The sequence below is a fragment of the Watersipora subatra genome, unplaced genomic scaffold (assembly GCF_963576615.1).
Source record: "Watersipora subatra unplaced genomic scaffold, tzWatSuba1.1 SCAFFOLD_55, whole genome shotgun sequence".
Lineage (NCBI taxonomy): Eukaryota > Metazoa > Bryozoa > Gymnolaemata > Cheilostomatida > Watersiporidae > Watersipora > Watersipora subatra.
The window spans coordinates 83390-103995 of record NW_027045238.1 but is presented as its reverse complement, the minus strand read 5'-3'; the positions used below and the strand labels follow the sequence as shown (position 1 = coordinate 103995).

Here is a 20606-nt window from a genome sequence, read left to right as displayed (position 1 = left end):
CTGACAAAACTGAAAAATGTAAATTTCCAATTTCAACCAAACCTGCTAGAAATGCTCAAATTGCGCAAATAAGCCTATTGTAAGAATTTTACAAACGTCTGACAAAACTGAAAAATGTAAATTTCCAATTTCAACCAAACATGCTAGAAATGCTCCAATTGAGCTAATTAGCTTATTGAGAGAATATTGCAATTGTCTGACAAAAGTGATAAAGGTAAATTTTCAATTTCAACCAAACATGATAGAAATGCTCCAATTGAGCTAATTAGCTTATTGTGAGAATATTACAAACGTCTGACAAAACTGAAAAATGTAAATTTCCAATTTCAACCAAACATGCTAGAAATGCTCCAATTGAGCTAATTAGCTTATTGTGAGAATATTACAAACGTCTGACAAAACTGAAAAATGTAAATTTCCAATTTCAACCAAACATGCTAGAAATGCTCCAATTGAGCTAATTAGCTTATTGAGAGAATATTGCAATTGTCTGACAAAAGTGAAAAATGTAAATTTCCAATTTCAACCAAACATGCTAGAAATGCTCCAATTGAGCTAATTAGCTTATTGTGAGAATATTACAAACGTCTGACAAAACTGAAAAATGTAAATTTCCAATTTCAACCAAACATGCTAGAAATGCTCAAATTGCGCAAATAAGCCTATTGTAAGAATTTTACAAACGTCTGACAAAAGTGAAAAATGTAAATTTCCAATTTCAACCAAACATGCTAGAAATGCTCCAATTGAGCTAATTAGCTTATTGTGAGAATATTGCAATTGTCTGACAAAAGTGAAAAATGTAAATTTCCAATTTCAACCAAACATGCTAGAAATGCTCCAATTGAGCTAATTAGCTTCTTGTGAGAATATTACAAACGTCTGACAAAACTGAAAAATGTAAATTTCCAATTTCAACCAAACATGCTAGAAATGCTCAAATTGCGCAAATAAGCCTATTGTAAGAATTTTACAAACGTCTGACAAAACTGAAAAATGTAAATTTCCAATTTCAACCAAACATGCTAGAAATGCTCCAATTGAGCTAATTAGCTTATTGAGAGAATATTGCAATTGCCTGACAAAGGTGAAAAATGTAAATTTCCAATTTAAACCAAACATGCTAGAAATGCTCCAATTGAGCTAATTAGCTTATTGTGAGAATATTACAAACGTCTGACAAAACTGAAAAATGTAAATTTCCAATTTCAACCAAACATGCTAGAAATGCTCCAATTGAGCTAATTAGCTTATTGTGAGAATATTGCAATTGTCTGACAAAAGTGAAAAATGTAAATTTCCAATTTCAACCAAACATGCTAGATATGCTCCAATTGAGCTAATTAGCTTATTGTGAGAATATTAAAAACGTCTGACAAAACTGAAAAATGTAAATTTCCAATTTCAACCAAACATGCTAGAAATGCTCAAATTGCGCAAATAAGCCTATTGTAAGAATTTTACAAACGTCTGACAAAAGTGAAAAATGTAAATTTCCAATTTCAACCAAACATGCTAGAAATGCTCCAATTGAGCTAATTAGCTTATTGTGAGAATATTACAAACGTCTGACAAAACTGAAAAATGTAAATTTCCAATTTCAACCAAACATGCTAGAAATGCTCCAATTGAGCTAATTAGCTTATTGAGAGAATATTGCAATTGTCTGACAAAAGTGAAAAATGTAAATTTCCAATTTAAACCAAACATGCTAGAAATGCTCCAATTGAGCTAATTAGCTTATTGTGAGAATATTACAAACGTCTGACAAAACTGAAAAATGTAAATTTCCAATTTCAACCAAACATGCTAGAAATGCTCAAATTGCGCAAATAAGCCTATTGTAAGAATTTTACAAACGTCTGACAAAACTGAAAAATGTAAATTTCCAATTTCAACCAAACATGCTAGAAATGCTCCAATTGAGCTAATTAGCTTATTGAGAGAATATTGCAATTGTCTGACAAAAGTGATAAAGGTAAATTTTCAATTTCAACCAAACATGCTAGAAATGCTCCAATTGAGCTAATTAGCTTATTGTGAGAATATTACAAACGTCTGACCAAAGTGAAAAATGTAAATTTCCAATTTCAACCAAACATGCTAGAAATGCTCCAATTGAGCTAATTAGCTTATTGTGAGAATATTACAAACGTCTGACAAAAGTGAAAAATGTAAATTTCCAATTTCAACCAAACATGCTAGAAATGCTCAAATTGCGCAAATAAGCCTATTGTAAGAATTTTACAAACGTCTGACAAAACTGAAAAATGTAAATTTCCAATTTCAACCAAACATGCTAGAAATGCTCCAATTGAGCTAATTAGCTTATTGTGAGAATATTACAAACGTCTGACAAAACTGAAACATGTAATTTTCCAATTTCAACCAAACATGCTAGAAATGCTCCAATTGAGCTAATTAGCTTATTGTGAGAATATTGCAATTGTCTGACAAAAGTGAAAAATGTAAATTTCCAATTTCAACCAAACATGCTAGAAATGCTCCAATTGAGCTAATTAGCTTATTGTGAGAATATTGCAATTGTCTGACAAAAGTGAAAAATGTAAATTTCCAATTTCAACCAAACATGCTAGAAATGCTCCAATTGAGCTAATTAGCTTATTGTGAGAATATTACAAACGTCTGACAAAACTGAAAAATGTAAATTTCCAATTTCAACCAAACATGCTAGAAATGCTCAAATTGCGCAAATAAGCCTACTGTAAGAATTTTACAAACGTCTGACAAAAGTGAAAAATGTAAATTTCCAATTTCAACCAAACATGCTAGAAATGCTCCAATTGAGCTAATTAGCTTATTGAGAGAATATTGCAATTGTCTGACAAAAGTGAAAAATGTAAATTTCCAATTTCAACCAAACATGCTAGAAATGCTCAAATTGCGCAAATAAGCCTACTGTAAGACTTTTACAAACGTCTGACAAAAGTGAAAAATGTAAATTTCCAATTTCAACCAAACATGCTAGAAATGCTCCAATTGAGCTAATTAGCTTATTGTGAGAATATTACAAACGTCTGACAAAACTGAAAAATGTAAATTTCCAATTTCAACCAAACATGCTAGAAATGCTCCAAATGCGGAAATAAGCTTACTGTAAGAATTTTACAAACGTCTGACAAAACTGAAAAATGTAAATTTCCAATTTCAACCAAACATGCTAGAAATGCTCCAATTGAGCTAATTAGCTTATTGTGAGAATATTACAAACGTCTGACAAAACTGAAAAATGTAAATTTCCAATTTCAACCAAACCTGCTAGAAATGCTCAAATTGCGCAAATAAGCCTATTGTAAGAATTTTACAAACGTCTGACAAAAGTGAAAAATGTAAATTTCCAATTTCAACCAAACATGCTAGAAATGCTCCAATTGAGCTAATTAGCTTATTGAGAGAATATTGCAATTGTCTGACAAAAGTGATAAAGGTAAATTTTCAATTTCAACCAAACATGCTAGAAATGCTCCAATTGAGCTAATTAGCTTATTGTGAGAATATTACAAACGTCTGAGCAAACTGAAAAATGTAAATTTCCAGTTTCAACCAAACATGCTAGAAATGCTCCAATTGAGCTAATTAGCTTATTGTGAGAATATTACAAACGTCTGACAAAAGTGAAAAATGTAAATTTCCAATTTCAACCAAACATGCTAGAAATGCTCAAATTGCGCAAATAAGCCTATTGTAAGAATTTTACAAACGTCTGACAAAACTGAAAAATGTAAATTTCCAATTTCAACCAAACATGCTAGAAATGCTCCAATTGAGCTAATTAGCTTATTGAGAGAATATTGCAATTGTCTGACAAAAGTGAAAAATGTAAATTTCCAATTTCAACCAAACATGCTAGAAATGCTCCAATTGAGCTAATTAGCTTATTGTGAGAATATTACAAACGTCTGACAAAACTGAAAAATGTAAATTTCCAATTTCAACCAAACATGCTAGAAATGCTCAAATTGCGCAAATAAGCCTATTGTAAGAATTTTACAAACGTCTGACAAAACTGAAAAATGTAAATTTCCAATTTCAACCAAACATGCTAGAAATGCTCAAATTGCGCAAATAAGCCTATTGTAAGAATTTTACAAACGTCTGACAAAACTGAAAAATGTAAATTTCCAATTTCAACCAAACATGCTAGAAATGCTCCAATTGAGCTAATTAGCTTATTGTGAGAATATTGCAATTGTCTGACAAAACTGAAAAATGTAAATTTCCAATTTCAACCAAACATGCTAGAAATGCTCCAATTGAGCTAATTAGCTTATTGTGAGAATATTGCAATTGTCTGACAAAAGTGAAAAATGTAAATTTCCAATTTCAACCAAACATGCTAGAAATGCTCCAATTGAGCTAATTAGCTTATTGAGAGAATATTGCAATTGTCTGACAAAGGTGAAAAATGTAAATTTCCAATTTAAACCAAACATGCTAGAAATGCTCCAATTGAGCTAATTAGCTTATTGTGAGAATATTACAAACGTCTGACAAAACTGAAAAATGTAAATTTCCAATTTCAACCAAACATGCTAGAAATGCTCCAATTGAGCTAATTAGCTTATTGTGAGAATATTACAAACGTCTGACAAAACTGAAAAATGTAAATTTCCAATTTCAACCAAACATGCTAGAAATGCTCCAATTGAGCTAATTAGCTTATTGTGAGAATATTACAAACGTCTGACAAAAGTGAAAAATGTAAATTTCCAATTTCAACCAAACATGCTAGAAATGCTCAAATTGCGCAAATAAGCCTATTGTAAGAATTTTACAAACGTCTGACAAAACTGAAAAATGTAAATTTCCAATTTCAACCAAACATGCTAGAAATGCTCCAATTGAGCTAATTAGCTTATTGTGAGAATATTACAAACGTCTGACAAAACTGAAACATGTAATTTTCCAATTTCAACCAAACATGCTAGAAATGCTCCAATTGAGCTAATTAGCTTATTGTGAGAATATTGCAATTGTCTGACAAAAGTGAAAAATGTAAATTTCCAATTTCAACCAAACATGCTAGAAATGCTCCAATTGAGCTAATTAGCTTATTGTGAAAATATTGCAATTGTCTGACAAAAGTGAAAAATGTAAATTTCCAATTTCAACCAAACATGCTAGAAATGCTCCAATTGAGCTAATTAGCTTATTGTGAGAATATTACAAACGTCTGACAAAACTGAAAAATGTAAATTTCCAATTTCAACCAAACATGCTAGAAATGCTCAAATTGCGCAAATAAGCCTATTGTAAGAATTTTACAAACGTCTGACAAAAGTGAAAAATGTAAATTTCCAATTTCAACCAAACATGCTAGAAATGCTCCAATTGAGCTAATTAGCTTATTGTGAGAATATTGCAATTGTCTGACAAAAGTGAAAAATGTAAATTTCCAATTTCAACCAAACATGCTAGAAATGCTCCAATTGAGCTAATTAGCTTCTTGTGAGAATATTACAAACGTCTGACAAAACTGAAAAATGTAAATTTCCAATTTCAACCAAACATGCTAGAAATGCTCAAATTGCGCAAATAAGCCTATTGTAAGAATTTTACAAACGTCTGACAAAACTGAAAAATGTAAATTTCCAATTTCAACCAAACATGCTAGAAATGCTCCAATTGAGCTAATTAGCTTATTGAGAGAATATTGCAATTGCCTGACAAAGGTGAAAAATGTAAATTTCCAATTTAAACCAAACATGCTAGAAATGCTCCAATTGAGCTAATTAGCTTATTGTGAGAATATTACAAACGTCTGACAAAACTGAAAAATGTAAATTTCCAATTTCAACCAAACATGCTAGAAATGCTCCAATTGAGCTAATTAGCTTATTGAGAGAATATTGCAATTGTCTGACAAAAGTGATAAAGGTAAATTTTCAATTTCAACCAAACATGCTAGAAATGCTCCAATTGAGCTAATTAGCTTATTGTGAGAATATTACAAACGTCTGACCAAAGTGAAAAATGTAAATTTCCAATTTCAACCAAACATGCTAGAAATGCTCCAATTGAGCTAATTAGCTTATTGTGAGAATATTACAAACGTCTGACAAAAGTGAAAAATGTAAATTTCCAATTTCAACCAAACATGCTAGAAATGCTCAAATTGCGCAAATAAGCCTATTGTAAGAATTTTACAAACGTCTGACAAAACTGAAAAATGTAAATTTCCAATTTCAACCAAACATGCTAGAAATGCTCCAATTGAGCTAATTAGCTTATTGTGAGAATATTACAAACGTCTGACAAAACTGAAACATGTAATTTTCCAATTTCAACCAAACATGCTAGAAATGCTCCAATTGAGCTAATTAGCTTATTGTGAGAATATTGCAATTGTCTGACAAAAGTGAAAAATGTAAATTTCCAATTTCAACCAAACATGCTAGAAATGCTCCAATTGAGCTAATTAGCTTATTGTGAGAATATTGCAATTGTCTGACAAAAGTGAAAAATGTAAATTTCCAATTTCAACCAAACATGCTAGAAATGCTCCAATTGAGCTAATTAGCTTATTGTGAGAATATTACAAACGTCTGACAAAACTGAAAAATGTAAATTTCCAATTTCAACCAAACATGCTAGAAATGCTCAAATTGCGCAAATAAGCCTACTGTAAGAATTTTACAAACGTCTGACAAAAGTGAAAAATGTAAATTTCCAATTTCAACCAAACATGCTAGAAATGCTCCAATTGAGCTAATTAGCTTATTGAGAGAATATTGCAATTGTCTGACAAAAGTGAAAAATGTAAATTTCCAATTTCAACCAAACATGCTAGAAATGCTCAAATTGCGCAAATAAGCCTACTGTAAGACTTTTACAAACGTCTGACAAAAGTGAAAAATGTAAATTTCCAATTTCAACCAAACATGCTAGAAATGCTCCAATTGAGCTAATTAGCTTATTGTGAGAATATTACAAACGTCTGACAAAACTGAAAAATGTAAATTTCCAATTTCAACCAAACATGCTAGAAATGCTCCAAATGCGGAAATAAGCTTACTGTAAGAATTTTACAAACGTCTGACAAAACTGAAAAATGTAAATTTCCAATTTCAACCAAACATGCTAGAAATGCTCCAATTGAGCTAATTAGCTTATTGTGAGAATATTACAAACGTCTGACAAAACTGAAAAATGTAAATTTCCAATTTCAACCAAACCTGCTAGAAATGCTCAAATTGCGCAAATAAGCCTATTGTAAGAATTTTACAAACGTCTGACAAAAGTGAAAAATGTAAATTTCCAATTTCAACCAAACATGCTAGAAATGCTCCAATTGAGCTAATTAGCTTATTGAGAGAATATTGCAATTGTCTGACAAAAGTGATAAAGGTAAATTTTCAATTTCAACCAAACATGCTAGAAATGCTCCAATTGAGCTAATTAGCTTATTGTGAGAATATTACAAACGTCTGAGCAAACTGAAAAATGTAAATTTCCAGTTTCAACCAAACATGCTAGAAATGCTCCAATTGAGCTAATTAGCTTATTGTGAGAATATTACAAACGTCTGACAAAAGTGAAAAATGTAAATTTCCAATTTCAACCAAACATGCTAGAAATGCTCAAATTGCGCAAATAAGCCTATTGTAAGAATTTTACAAACGTCTGACAAAACTGAAAAATGTAAATTTCCAATTTCAACCAAACATGCTAGAAATGCTCCAATTGAGCTAATTAGCTTATTGAGAGAATATTGCAATTGTCTGACAAAAGTGAAAAATGTAAATTTCCAATTTCAACCAAACATGCTAGAAATGCTCCAATTGAGCTAATTAGCTTATTGTGAGAATATTACAAACGTCTGACAAAACTGAAAAATGTAAATTTCCAATTTCAACCAAACATGCTAGAAATGCTCAAATTGCGCAAATAAGCCTATTGTAAGAATTTTACAAACGTCTGACAAAACTGAAAAATGTAAATTTCCAATTTCAACCAAACATGCTAGAAATGCTCAAATTGCGCAAATAAGCCTATTGTAAGAATTTTACAAACGTCTGACAAAACTGAAAAATGTAAATTTCCAATTTCAACCAAACATGCTAGAAATGCTCCAATTGAGCTAATTAGCTTATTGTGAGAATATTGCAATTGTCTGACAAAACTGAAAAATGTAAATTTCCAATTTCAACCAAACATGCTAGAAATGCTCCAATTGAGCTAATTAGCTTATTGTGAGAATATTGCAATTGTCTGACAAAAGTGAAAAATGTAAATTTCCAATTTCAACCAAACATGCTAGAAATGCTCCAATTGAGCTAATTAGCTTATTGAGAGAATATTGCAATTGTCTGACAAAGGTGAAAAATGTAAATTTCCAATTTAAACCAAACATGCTAGAAATGCTCCAATTGAGCTAATTAGCTTATTGTGAGAATATTACAAACGTCTGACAAAACTGAAAAATGTAAATTTCCAATTTCAACCAAACATGCTAGAAATGCTCCAATTGAGCTAATTAGCTTATTGTGAGAATATTGAAATTGTCTGACAAAAGTGAAAAATGTAAATTTCCAATTTCAACCAAACATGCTAGAAATGCTCCAATTGAGCTAATTAGCTTATTGTGAGAATATTACAAACGTCTGACAAAACTGAAAAATGTAAATTTCCAATTTCAACCAAACATGCTAGAAATGCTCAAATTGCGCAAATAAGCCTATTGTAAGAATTTTACAAACGTCTGACAAAAGTGAAAAATGTAAATTTCCAATTTCAACCAAACATGCTAGAAATGCTCCAATTGAGCTAATTAGCTTCTTGTGAGAATATTACAAACGTCTGACAAAACTGAAAAATGTAAATTTCCAATTTCAACCAAACATGCTAGAAATGCTCCAATTGAGCTAATTAGCTTATTGAGAGAATATTGCAATTGCCTGACAAAGGTGAAAAATGTAAATTTCCAATTTAAACCAAACATGCTAGAAATGCTCCAATTGAGCTAATTAGCTTCTTGTGAGAATATTACAAACGTCTGACAAAACTGAAAAATGTAAATTTCCAATTTCAACCAAACATGCTAGAAATGCTCCAATTGAGCTAATTAGCTTATTGAGAGAATATTGCAATTGCCTGACAAAGGTGAAAAATGTAAATTTCCAATTTAAACCAAACATGCTAGAAATGCTCCAATTGAGCTAATTAGCTTATTGTGAGAATATTACAAACGTCTGACAAAACTGAAAAATGTAAATTTCCAATTTCAACCAAACATGCTAGAAATGCTCCAATTGAGCTAATTAGCTTATTGTGAGAATATTGCAATTGTCTGACAAAAGTGAAAAATGTAAATTTCCAATTTCAACCAAACATGCTAGATATGCTCCAATTGAGCTAATTAGCTTACTGTGAGAATATTAAAAACGTCTGACAAAACTGAAAAATGTAAATTTCCAATTTCAACCAAACATGCTAGAAATGCTCAAATTGCGCAAATAAGCCTATTGTAAGAATTTTACAAACGTCTGACAAAAGTGAAAAATGTAAATTTCCAATTTCAACCAAACATGCTAGAAATGCTCCAATTGAGCTAATTAGCTTACTGTGAGAATATTAAAAACGTCTGACAAAACTGAAAAATGTAAATTTCCAATTTCAACCAAACATGCTAGAAATGCTCCAATATAGCTAATTAGCTTATTGAGAGAATATTGCAATTGTCTGACAAAAGTGAAAAATGTAAATTTCCAATTTAAACCAAACATGCTAGAAATGCTCCAATTGAGCTAATTAGCTTATTGTGAGAATATTACAAACGTCTGACAAAACTGAAAAATGTAAATTTCCAATTTCAACCAAACATGCTAGAAATGCTCAAATTGCGCAAATAAGCCTATTGTAAGAATTTTACAAACGTCTGACAAAACTGAAAAATGTAAATTTCCAATTTCAACCAAACATGCTAGAAATGCTCCAATTGAGCTAATTAGCTTATTGAGAGAATATTGCAATTGTCTGACAAAAGTGATAAAGGTAAATTTTCAATTTCAACCAAACATGCTAGAAATGCTCCAATTGAGCTAATTAGCTTATTGTGAGAATATTACAAACGTCTGACAAAACTGAAAAATGTAAATTTCCAATTTCAACCAAACATGCTAGAAATGCTCCAATTGAGCTAATTAGCTTATTGTGAGAATATTACAAACGTCTGACAAAAGTGAAAAATGTAAATTTCCAATTTCAACCAAACATGCTAGAAATGCTCAAATTGCGCAAATAAGCCTATTGTAAGAATTTTACAAACGTCTGACAAAACTGAAAAATGTAAATTTCCAATTTCAACCAAACATGCTAGAAATGCTCCAATTGAGCTAATTAGCTTATTGTGAGAATATTACAAACGTCTGACAAAACTGAAACATGTAATTTTCCAATTTCAACCAAACATGCTAGAAATGCTCCAATTGAGCTAATTAGCTTATTGTGAGAATATTGCAATTGTCTGACAAAAGTGAAAAATGTAAATTTCCAATTTCAACCAAACATGCTAGAAATGCTCCAATTGAGCTAATTAGCTTATTGTGAAAATATTGCAATTGTCTGACAAAAGTGAAAAATGTAAATTTCCAATTTCAACCAAACATGCTAGAAATGCTCCAATTGAGCTAATTAGCTTATTGTGAGAATATTACAAACGTCTGACAAAACTGAAAAATGTAAATTTCCAATTTCAACCAAACATGCTAGAAATGCTCAAATTGCGCAAATAAGCCTACTGTAAGAAATTTACAAACGTCTGACAAAAGTGAAAAATGTAAATTTCCAATTTCAACCAAACATGCTAGAAATGCTCCAATTGAGCTAATTAGCTTATTGAGAGAATATTGCAATTGTCTGACAAAAGTGAAAAATGTAAATTTCCAATTTCAACCAAACATGTTAGAAATGCTCAAATTGCGCAAATAAGCCTACTGTAAGACTTTTACAAACGTCTGACAAAAGTGAAAAATGTAAATTTCCAATTTCAACCAAACATGCTAGAAATGCTCCAATTGAGCTAATTAGCTTATTGTGAGAATATTACAAACGTCTGACAAAACTGAAAAATGTAAATTTCCAATTTCAACCAAACATGCTAGAAATGCTCCAAATGCGGAAATAAGCTTACTGTAAGAATTTTACAAACGTCTGACAAAACTGAAAAATGTAAATTTCCAATTTCAACCAAACATGCTAGAAATGCTCCAATTGAGCTAATTAGCTTATTGTGAGAATATTACAAACGTCTGACAAAACTGAAAAATTTAAATTTCCAATTTCAACCAAACCTGCTAGAAATGCTCAAATTGCGCAAATAAGCCTATTGTAAGAATTTTACAAACGTCTGACAAAACTGAAAAATGTAAATTTCCAATTTCAACCAAACATGCTAGAAATGCTCCAATTGAGCTAATTAGCTTATTGAGAGAATATTGCAATTGTCTGACAAAAGTGATAAAGGTAAATTTTCAATTTCAACCAAACATGATAGAAATGCTCCAATTGAGCTAATTAGCTTATTGTGAGAATATTACAAACGTCTGACAAAACTGAAAAATGTAAATTTCCAATTTCAACCAAACATGCTAGAAATGCTCCAATTGAGCTAATTAGCTTATTGTGAGAATATTACAAACGTCTGACAAAACTGAAAAATGTAAATTTCCAATTTCAACCAAACATGCTAGAAATGCTCCAATTGAGCTAATTAGCTTATTGTGAGAATATTGCAATTGTCTGACAAAAGTGAAAAATGTAAATTTCCAATTTCAACCAAACATGCTAGAAATGCTCCAATTGAGCTAATTAGCTTATTGTGAGAATATTACAAACGTCTGACAAAAGTGAAAAATGTAAATTTCCAATTTCAACCAAACATGCTAGAAATGCTCAAATTGCGCAAATAAGCCTATTGTAAGATTTTTACAAACGTCTGACAAAACTGAAAAATGTAAATTTCCAATTTCAACCAAACATGCTAGAAATGCTCCAATTGAGTTAATTAGCTTATTGTGAGAATATTGCAATTGTCTGACAAAAGTGAAAAATGTAAATTTCCAATTTCAACCAAACATGCTAGAAATGCTCCAATTGAGCTAATTAGCTTATTGAGAGAATATTGCAATTGTCTGACAAAGGTGAAAAATGTAAATTTCCAATTTAAACCAAACATGCTAGAAATGCTCCAATTGAGCTAATTAGCTTATTGTGAGAATATTACAAACGTCTGACAAAACTGAAAAATGTAAATTTCCAATTTCAACCAAACATGCTAGAAATGCTCCAATTGAGCTAATTAGCTTATTGTGAGAATATTGCAATTGTCTGACAAAAGTGAAAAATGTAAATTTCCAATTTCAACCAAACATGCTAGAAATGCTCCAATTGAGCTAATTAGCTTATTGTGAGAATATTACAAACGTCTGACAAAACTGAAAAATGTAAATTTCCAATTTCAACCAAACATGCTAGAAATTAGCTCAATTAGCTCCAATTGAGCTAATTAGCTTATTGTGAGAATATTGCAATTGTCTGACAAAAGTGAAAAATGTAAATTTCCAATTTCAACCAAACATGCTAGAAATGCTCCAATTGAGCTAATTAGCTTATTGTGAGAATATTACAAACGTCTGACAAAACTGAAAAATGTAAATTTCCAATTTCAACCAAACATGCTAGAAATGCTCAAATTGCGCAAATAAGCCTATTGTAAGAATTTTACAAACGTCTGACAAAAGTGAAAAATGTAAATTTCCAATTTCAACCAAACATGCTAGAAATGCTCCAATTGAGCTAATTAGCTTATTGTGAGAATATTACAAACGTCTGACAAAACTGAAAAATGTAAATTTCCAATTTCAACCAAACATGCTAGAAATGCTCAAATTGCGCAAATAAGCCTATTGTAAGAATTTTACAAACGTCTGACAAAAGTGAAAAATGTAAATTTCCAATTTCAACCAAACATGCTAGAAATGCTCCAATTGAGCTAATTAGCTTATTGTGAGAATATTACAAACGTCTGACAAAACTGAAAAATGTAAATTTCCAATTTCAACCAAACATGCTAGAAATGCTCCAATTGAGCTAATTAGCTTATTGAGAGAATATTGCAATTGTCTGACAAAAGTGAAAAATGTAAATTTCCAATTTAAACCAAACATGCTAGAAATGCTCCAATTGAGCTAATTAGCTTATTGTGAGAATATTACAAACGTCTGACAAAACTGAAAAATGTAAATTTCCAATTTCAACCAAACATGCTAGAAATGCTCAAATTGCGCAAATAAGCCTATTGTAAGAATTTTACAAACGTCTGACAAAACTGAAAAATGTAAATTTCCAATTTCAACCAAACATGCTAGAAATGCTCCAATTGAGCTAATTAGCTTATTGTGAGAATATTGCAATTGTCTGACAAAAGTGAAAAATGTAAATTTCCAATTTCAACCAAACATGCTAGAAATGCTCCAATTGAGCTAATTAGCTTATTGAGAGAATATTGCAATTGTCTGACAAAGGTGAAAAATGTAAATTTCCAATTTAAACCAAACATGCTAGAAATGCTCCAATTGAGCTAATTAGCTTATTGTGAGAATATTACAAACGTCTGACAAAACTGAAAAATGTAAATTTCCAATTTCAACCAAACATGCTAGAAATGCTCAAATTGCGCAAATAAGCCTATTGTAAGATTTTTACAAACGTCTGACAAAACTGAAAAATGTAAATTTCCAATTTCAACCAAACATGCTAGAAATGCTCCAATTGAGCTAATTAGCTTATTGTGAGAATATTGCAATTGTCTGACAAAAGTGAAAAATGTAAATTTCCAATTTCAACCAAACATGCTAGAAATGCTCCAATTGAGCTAATTAGCTTATTGAGAGAATATTGCAATTGTCTGACAAAGGTGAAAAATGTAAATTTCCAATTTAAACCAAACATGCTAGAAATGCTCCAATTGAGCTAATTAGCTTATTGTGAGAATATTACAAACGTCTGACAAAACTGAAAAATGTAAATTTCCAATTTCAACCAAACATGCTAGAAATGCTCCAATTGAGCTAATTAGCTTATTGTGAGAATATTGCAATTGTCTGACAAAAGTGAAAAATGTAAATTTCCAATTTCAACCAAACATGCTAGAAATGCTCCAATTGAGCTAATTAGCTTATTGTGAGAATATTACAAACGTCTGACAAAACTGAAAAATGTAAATTTCCAATTTCAACCAAACATGCTAGAAATGCTCAAATTGCGCAAATAAGCCTATTGTAAGAATTTTACAAACGTCTGACAAAAGTGAAAAATGTAAATTTCCAATTTCAACCAAACATGCTAGAAATGCTCCAATTGAGCTAATTAGCTTATTGTGAGAATATTGCAATTGTCTGACAAAAGTGAAAAATGTAAATTCCCAATTTCAACCAAACATGCTAGAAATGCTCCAATTGAGCTAATTAGCTTATTGTGAGAATATTACAAACGTCTGACAAAACTGAAAAATGTAAATTTCCAATTTCAACCAAACATGCTAGAAATGCTCAAATTGCGCAAATAAGCCTATTGTAAGAATTTTACAAACGTCTGACAAAACTGAAAAATGTAAATTTCCAATTTCAACCAATCATGCTAGAAATGCTCCAATTGAGCTAATTAGCTTATTGAGAGAATATTGCAATTGCCTGACAAAGGTGAAAAATGTAAATTTCCAATTTAAACCAAACATGCTAGAAATGCTCCAATTGAGCTAATTAGCTTATTGTGAGAATATTACAAACGTCTGACAAAACTGAAAAATGTAAATTTCCAATTTCAACCAAACATGCTAGAAATGCTCCAATTGAGCTAATTAGCTTATTGTGAGAATATTGCAATTGTCTGACAAAAGTGAAAAATGTAAATTTCCAATTTCAACCAAACATGCTAGAAATGCTCCAATTGAGCTAATTAGCTTATTGTGAGAATATTAAAAACGTCTGACAAAACTGAAAAATGTAAATTTCCAATTTCAACCAAACATGCTAGAAATGCTCAAATTGCGCAAATAAGCCTGTTGTATAATCGAGCTGGTGGGCCGCGGGCTACGCTAATGCCCGAGGTCATGGTAGTTACAGGTAGTTACGAGGTTACGGGAAGTACGAGAGGTTACAGGAAGTACGAGAGGTTACAGGAAGTACGAGAGGTTACAGGAGTATAAAGGCGTGGGGAGATTGGGAGAGGCTTCCTTCTTTACATCAACCGCATGTGAGTACACACCGTTTATATAACATGGCGCAGTTGACGAAGCTCTGATTTTTTTTTCTTGTTTTGTTATCATTAGCGATAATTTTTCTGGTTGCGGGTAAGTTAAACGGTTGTATAGACCCTTTCACGGGCGTGTAGGTGAGGTAACGTGAGGTAGGGTAGTGTTGTGAGGTGTAGTAGCGGTGTTGTTAAGGTGCAATTATTTATTAGGGTAGTGTTGTGAGGTGTAGTAGCGGTGTTGAGGTGCAATTATTTATTACATATTCGGAGGTGGGAGTTACACTAATTATACGAGAGGGGTAGAGTGTATTCGTGGCGAGGGAGATATTGTATCGGGTAGAGATGGAGAGTGGGTTTCCGAAGCTGGTGTTTGGAGAGCACGGAGATGGATCGTGGGAGAGATTCATAGAGGAGATGAATTTATGTATAGAGAGTGCTGTAGAGAGAAGAGGTTACGAAGGTGAAGGTGAAAATAGGCGCCCTATTATGAGAGGTAGAGCTAGGTTAGTGCCACTATTGAGAGCTATTGGGCACAGTGGTAGAGAAGTATTGAGAGGTGCAGGGTTTAACGTAGATGGCGTGAATTCTACTTATGAAGGGGCAGTGGAGGTTTTACAGGGTTATTATGGTAGACAAGAGAGTATGTTCGTAAAGGGGCATAAGTTCCTTACGGCTAGGCAGACACTTGGGGAAAGTGATAGAGAGTTTTTACAACGGGTAGAGAGTTTGAGCAGATATGCAGAGGTGACTAACGATAATGATAGGGTAAGGTTTGCCCTTATTGTGGCGGTTAACGGGTTGAGAAATAGAGAAGTAAGCAGAGAGTTAATGAAGAATGCAAATCTTACTTGGGCGTTATTGCAGGAGGCATTGAGGGCTCGAGAAATGGCCGACAGCTCTGATAGATTTTTGAGAGGTGAGGGTAGAAGTACCGATTTAAAGAGTGAGGTTAAGAGAGAAGTAGCAAAGGTATCAGAGTTTGATAGCCGAGTGCAGTACAGGAGTAATGATAGAGATAGAAGTTATGATTCAGCAGGTAGATCTTCCCCTAGGGGTAGCCCTAGGAGTAGTAGAGAGTATTATGGTAGTGAAGAGCAAGGTGCTAGTAGATATGGGACAAGAGGCAGGGAGTATAACAAGGACGGTGACAGTAGAAAGTATAGAGACAATAGCAGGGAGAGGCATGTCTCTAGATCTAGAGCAAGCAGTAGAGATGGCAGTGGAGGTAGAGTATGCTACAATTGTAAACGTAGTGGGCATGAGATGAGGAGTTGTCCCTCCATTAAATGTTTTTGTTGTGGACAGCGAGGACATGTATCCCGTTATTGTAGGGATAGGAGAGAAGTAGGTTATGACGGGCGGGGTAGTAGCAGGAGGTCAGGAGGTAGTCGAGATAATAGCTACGAGCGGTATGGTAGCAGGGACAGTAGTGGGGAGAGGTATAGGGGCCGAGGAAGCCCCCGCGAGATTAGAGACAAATTTGGCAGGTACAGGGACAACAGTATGGATAGGTTTGAGGGGGAGAAGTATAAGGAGAGGTACCAAGATAGTGGTAAGGGCAGAAGTGTTAGGTTCTCTGGTTCTAGGGATAAGTATGAGGATGACAGTTGACTAGAAAGGAGAATTGTACAGGTTTTGAAGGTCAATGGGAAGAACGTTGAATTTACGTTTGATACTGGGGCAGAGGTGTCGACTGTAACCGAGGGGACGGCCGAAAGGCTGAACCTACGGCTAGAGGAGCCATCTACTGTTTTGGCGGGAATAGATGGTCGTAAGCTAAGAGTAGTCGGTAAAGCAGGCGTTCAGTTGGAAAGTAAATATAGAGATATGGAGACAGAGGTATATGTGGTGAAAGGATTGAGAACGAACTTCTTGGGCATAACTGAGTTAAGGCAGCTTCAATTATTTGCTGTTGTAAACGCGGTTTGCGAAAGTAAGTTTGAGGCTGTTAAGGAGTGTAGAAGTATTAAGCCGGTTAAGCTGTTTTCGTCAAGAACCATTATTGCTGGGTCAAGTTATGTTTCAGATGATGTCGAGTTGCAAAACCTGACAAAGAAGTCTGACAGAGAGAGCGAAGTTAAGAGAGGTCACACAGGTCAAGATTGGTGGACTTGTAAAACCAAGGGAGTGAAGAGTAGCGAATACGTGGAAATTGGTAGCCAACAGGGGACAGCCCAAGGCACCAAAGATGTGCAAGGGTCTATGGGGTGTGATGGAGAACAGAGTCACGATGAGGTAAGGGAAGGTGCTGAGAAAGTAGCTGAACCAGTGTCTGTAATGGAAAAGGTTTGCTCTTTTTTAGCCGAGGTATCCAGCAATGGAATGTTAGACAGAGAAGGTCATGAGAAAAAGGTAGCAGAGATTGAAAGAGAGGAAAGGGAGGTGCGGAGGAAGTCGAAGGAGAAATTGGCTAAGCTGAAAGCCAAACGGGAGGCAGCAGTCATGGAGTTGGAAAATGTCAAGGCTTTCAGGGTAGTGGTGCAGGAGTTAGCCGAGGTTCAGAGGAGAATTGCTGGTAGCAGACCTGCACTGGTTGCAGGTGAGGTCGAGCTAGATAGGTCTGGGCCTATGCCAACTCCCAGCTCTGTGGTGCCATCCCCTGTGCAGCCGGTTACGGCCCAGGTGGAGACCTCCCACAGGAAGCCTGTTGAGCCTGCCTCTTATTGGGGAGAGCGAGGTAAAGACGGAAGAGACGGAGATGAGGTTGAGGAGTCATTACTGACCCAACCAAAAGACTCCGGGCTTGTCAGGGTTGGTGGAAGTAGTGTTGGAGATGTTGGTGGGAGGAGTGTTGGTAGTGACAGTGGTCACGGTAAAAGTATTGGTAGCGGCGGAGGTCAGAGTGATGGAAAAGCCAGTGCAGACTGGCAATGGAGCTGGCAGTAGCGAGAAGAGTACACTGATTTATACAACAGTGAGAGTGGAGGATCAGGAGAGTGAGGAGAGTAGTGCGGCCGGGTACGACAGCAGCCCCGGGTTGCTGGGGAGTGATGGTACGCAGGAGGAGTCGATGGAGGAAGACCTGGGTTAAAGCGTAAGGTAAACTTCACCAGCAAGGTGAGTTGATGAATGAGTCCCAATGTATTTCTGGAAGGTTAGTGGCCCATACAAAAAAGAAAAGAAAAAGGGCATGTTGTATAATCGAGCTGGTGGGCCGCGGGCTACGCTAATGCCCGAGGTCATGGTAGTTACAGGTAGTTACGAGGTTACGGGAAGTACGAGAGGTTACAGGAAGTACGAGAGGTTACAGGAAGTACGAGAGGTTACAGGAGTATAAAGGCGTGGGGAGATTGGGAGAGGCTTCCTTCTTTACATCAACCGCATGTGAGTACACACCGTTTATATAACAAAGCCTATTGTAAGAATTTTACAAACGTCTGACAAAAGTGAAAAATGTAAATTTCCAATTTCAACCAAACATGCTAGAAATGCTCCAATTGAGCTAATTAGCTTATTGTGAGAATATTACAAACGTCTGACAAAACTGAAAAATGTAAATTTCCAATTTCAACCAAACATGCTAGAAATGCTCCAATTGAGCTAATTAGCTTATTGAGAGAATATTGCAATTGTCTGACAAAAGTGAAAAATGTAAATTTCCAATTTAAACCAAACATGCTAGAAATGCTCCAATTGAGCTAATTAGCTTATTGTGAGAATATTACAAACGTCTGACAAAACTGAAAAATGTAAATTTCCAATTTCAACCAAACATGCTAGAAATGCTCAAATTGCGCAAATAAGCCTATTGTAAGAATTTTACAAACGTCTGACAAAACTGAAAAATGTAAATTTCCAATTTCAACCAAACATGCTAGAAATGCTCCAATTGAGCTAATTAGCTTATTGAGAGAATATTGCAATTGTCTGACAAAAGTGATAAAGGTAAATTTTCAATTTCAACCAAACATGCTAGAAATGCTCCAATTGAGCTAATTAGCTTATTGTGAGAATATTAAAAACGTCTGACAAAACTGAAAAATGTAAATTTCCAATTTCAACCAAACATGCTAGAAATGCTCCAATTGAGCTAATTAGCTTATTGAGAGAATATTGCAATTGTCTGACAAAAGTGAAAAATGTAAATTTCCAATTTAAACCAAACATGCTAGAAATGCTCCAATTGCGCAAATAAGCCTATTGTAAGAATTTTACAAACGTCTGACAAAACTGAAAAATGTAAATTTCCAATTTCAACCAAACATGCTAGAAATGCTCCAATTGAGCTAATTAGCTTATTGAGAGAATATTGCAATTGTCTGACAAAAGTGATAAAGGTAAATTTTCAATTTCAACCAAACATGCTAGAAATGCTCCAATTGAGCTAATTAGCTTATTGTGAGAATATTAAAAACGTCTGACAAAACTGAAAAATGTAAATTTCCAATTTCAACCAAACATGCTAGAAATGCTCAAATTGCGCAAATAAGCCTATTGTAAGAATTTTACAAACGTCTGACAAAAGTGAAAAATGTAAATTTCCAATTTCAACCAAACATGCTAGAAATGCTCCAATTGAGCTAATTAGCTTATTGTGAGAATATTACAAACGTCTGACAAAACTGAAAAATGTAAATTTCCAATTTCAACCAAACATGCTAGAAATGCTCCAATTGAGCTAATTAGCTTATTGAGAGAATATTGCAATTGTCTGACAAAAGTGAAAAATGTAAATTTCCAATTTAAACCAAACATGCTAGAAATGCTCCAATTGAGCTAATTAGCTTATTGTGAGAATATTACAAACGTCTGACAAAACTGAAAAATGTAAATTTCCAATTTCAACGAAACATGCTAGAAATGCTCAAATTGCGCAAATAAGCCTATTGTAAGAATTTTACAAACGTCTGACAAAGCTGAAAAATGTAAATTTCCAATTTCAACCAAACATGCTAGAAATGCTCCAATTGAGCTAATTAGCTTATTGAGAGAATATTGCAATTGTATGACAAAAGTGATAAAGGTAAATTTTCAATTTCAACCAAACATGCTAGAAATGCTCCAATTGAGCTAATTAGCTTATTGTGAGAATATTACAAACGTCTGACAAAACTGAAAAATGTAAATTTCCAATTTCAACCAAACATGCTAGAAATGCTCCAATTGAGCTAATTAGCTTATTGTGAGAATATTACAAACGTCTGACAAAACTGAAAAATGTAAATTTCCAATTTCAACCAAACATGCTAGAAATGCTCAAATTGCGCAAATAAGCCTATTGTAAGAATTTTACAAACGTCTGACAAAAGTGAAAAATGTAAATTTCCAATTTCAACCAAACATGCTAGAAATGCTCAAATTGCGCAAATAAGCCTATTGTAAGAATTTTACAA

At 33.6% G+C, this 20606-nt stretch overlaps 1 protein-coding gene across 1 annotated transcript in view; it reads left to right on the top strand.

Annotated features, from left to right (window-relative positions):
* The window catches only part of LOC137410072 (uncharacterized), a 35727-nt gene extending 17214 nt beyond the window's left edge, over positions 1-18513 (top strand). Inside the window, exons 3-4 of the mRNA XM_068095656.1 lie at positions 15148-15273; positions 17300-18513. Coding sequence (XP_067951757.1) covers positions 15148-15273; positions 17300-18159 — 986 coding nt within the window. The 3' untranslated portion in view covers positions 18160-18513. The remainder of the gene's footprint in view (positions 1-15147; positions 15274-17299) is intronic.
* Positions 18514-20606: the final 2093 nt, after the last annotated feature.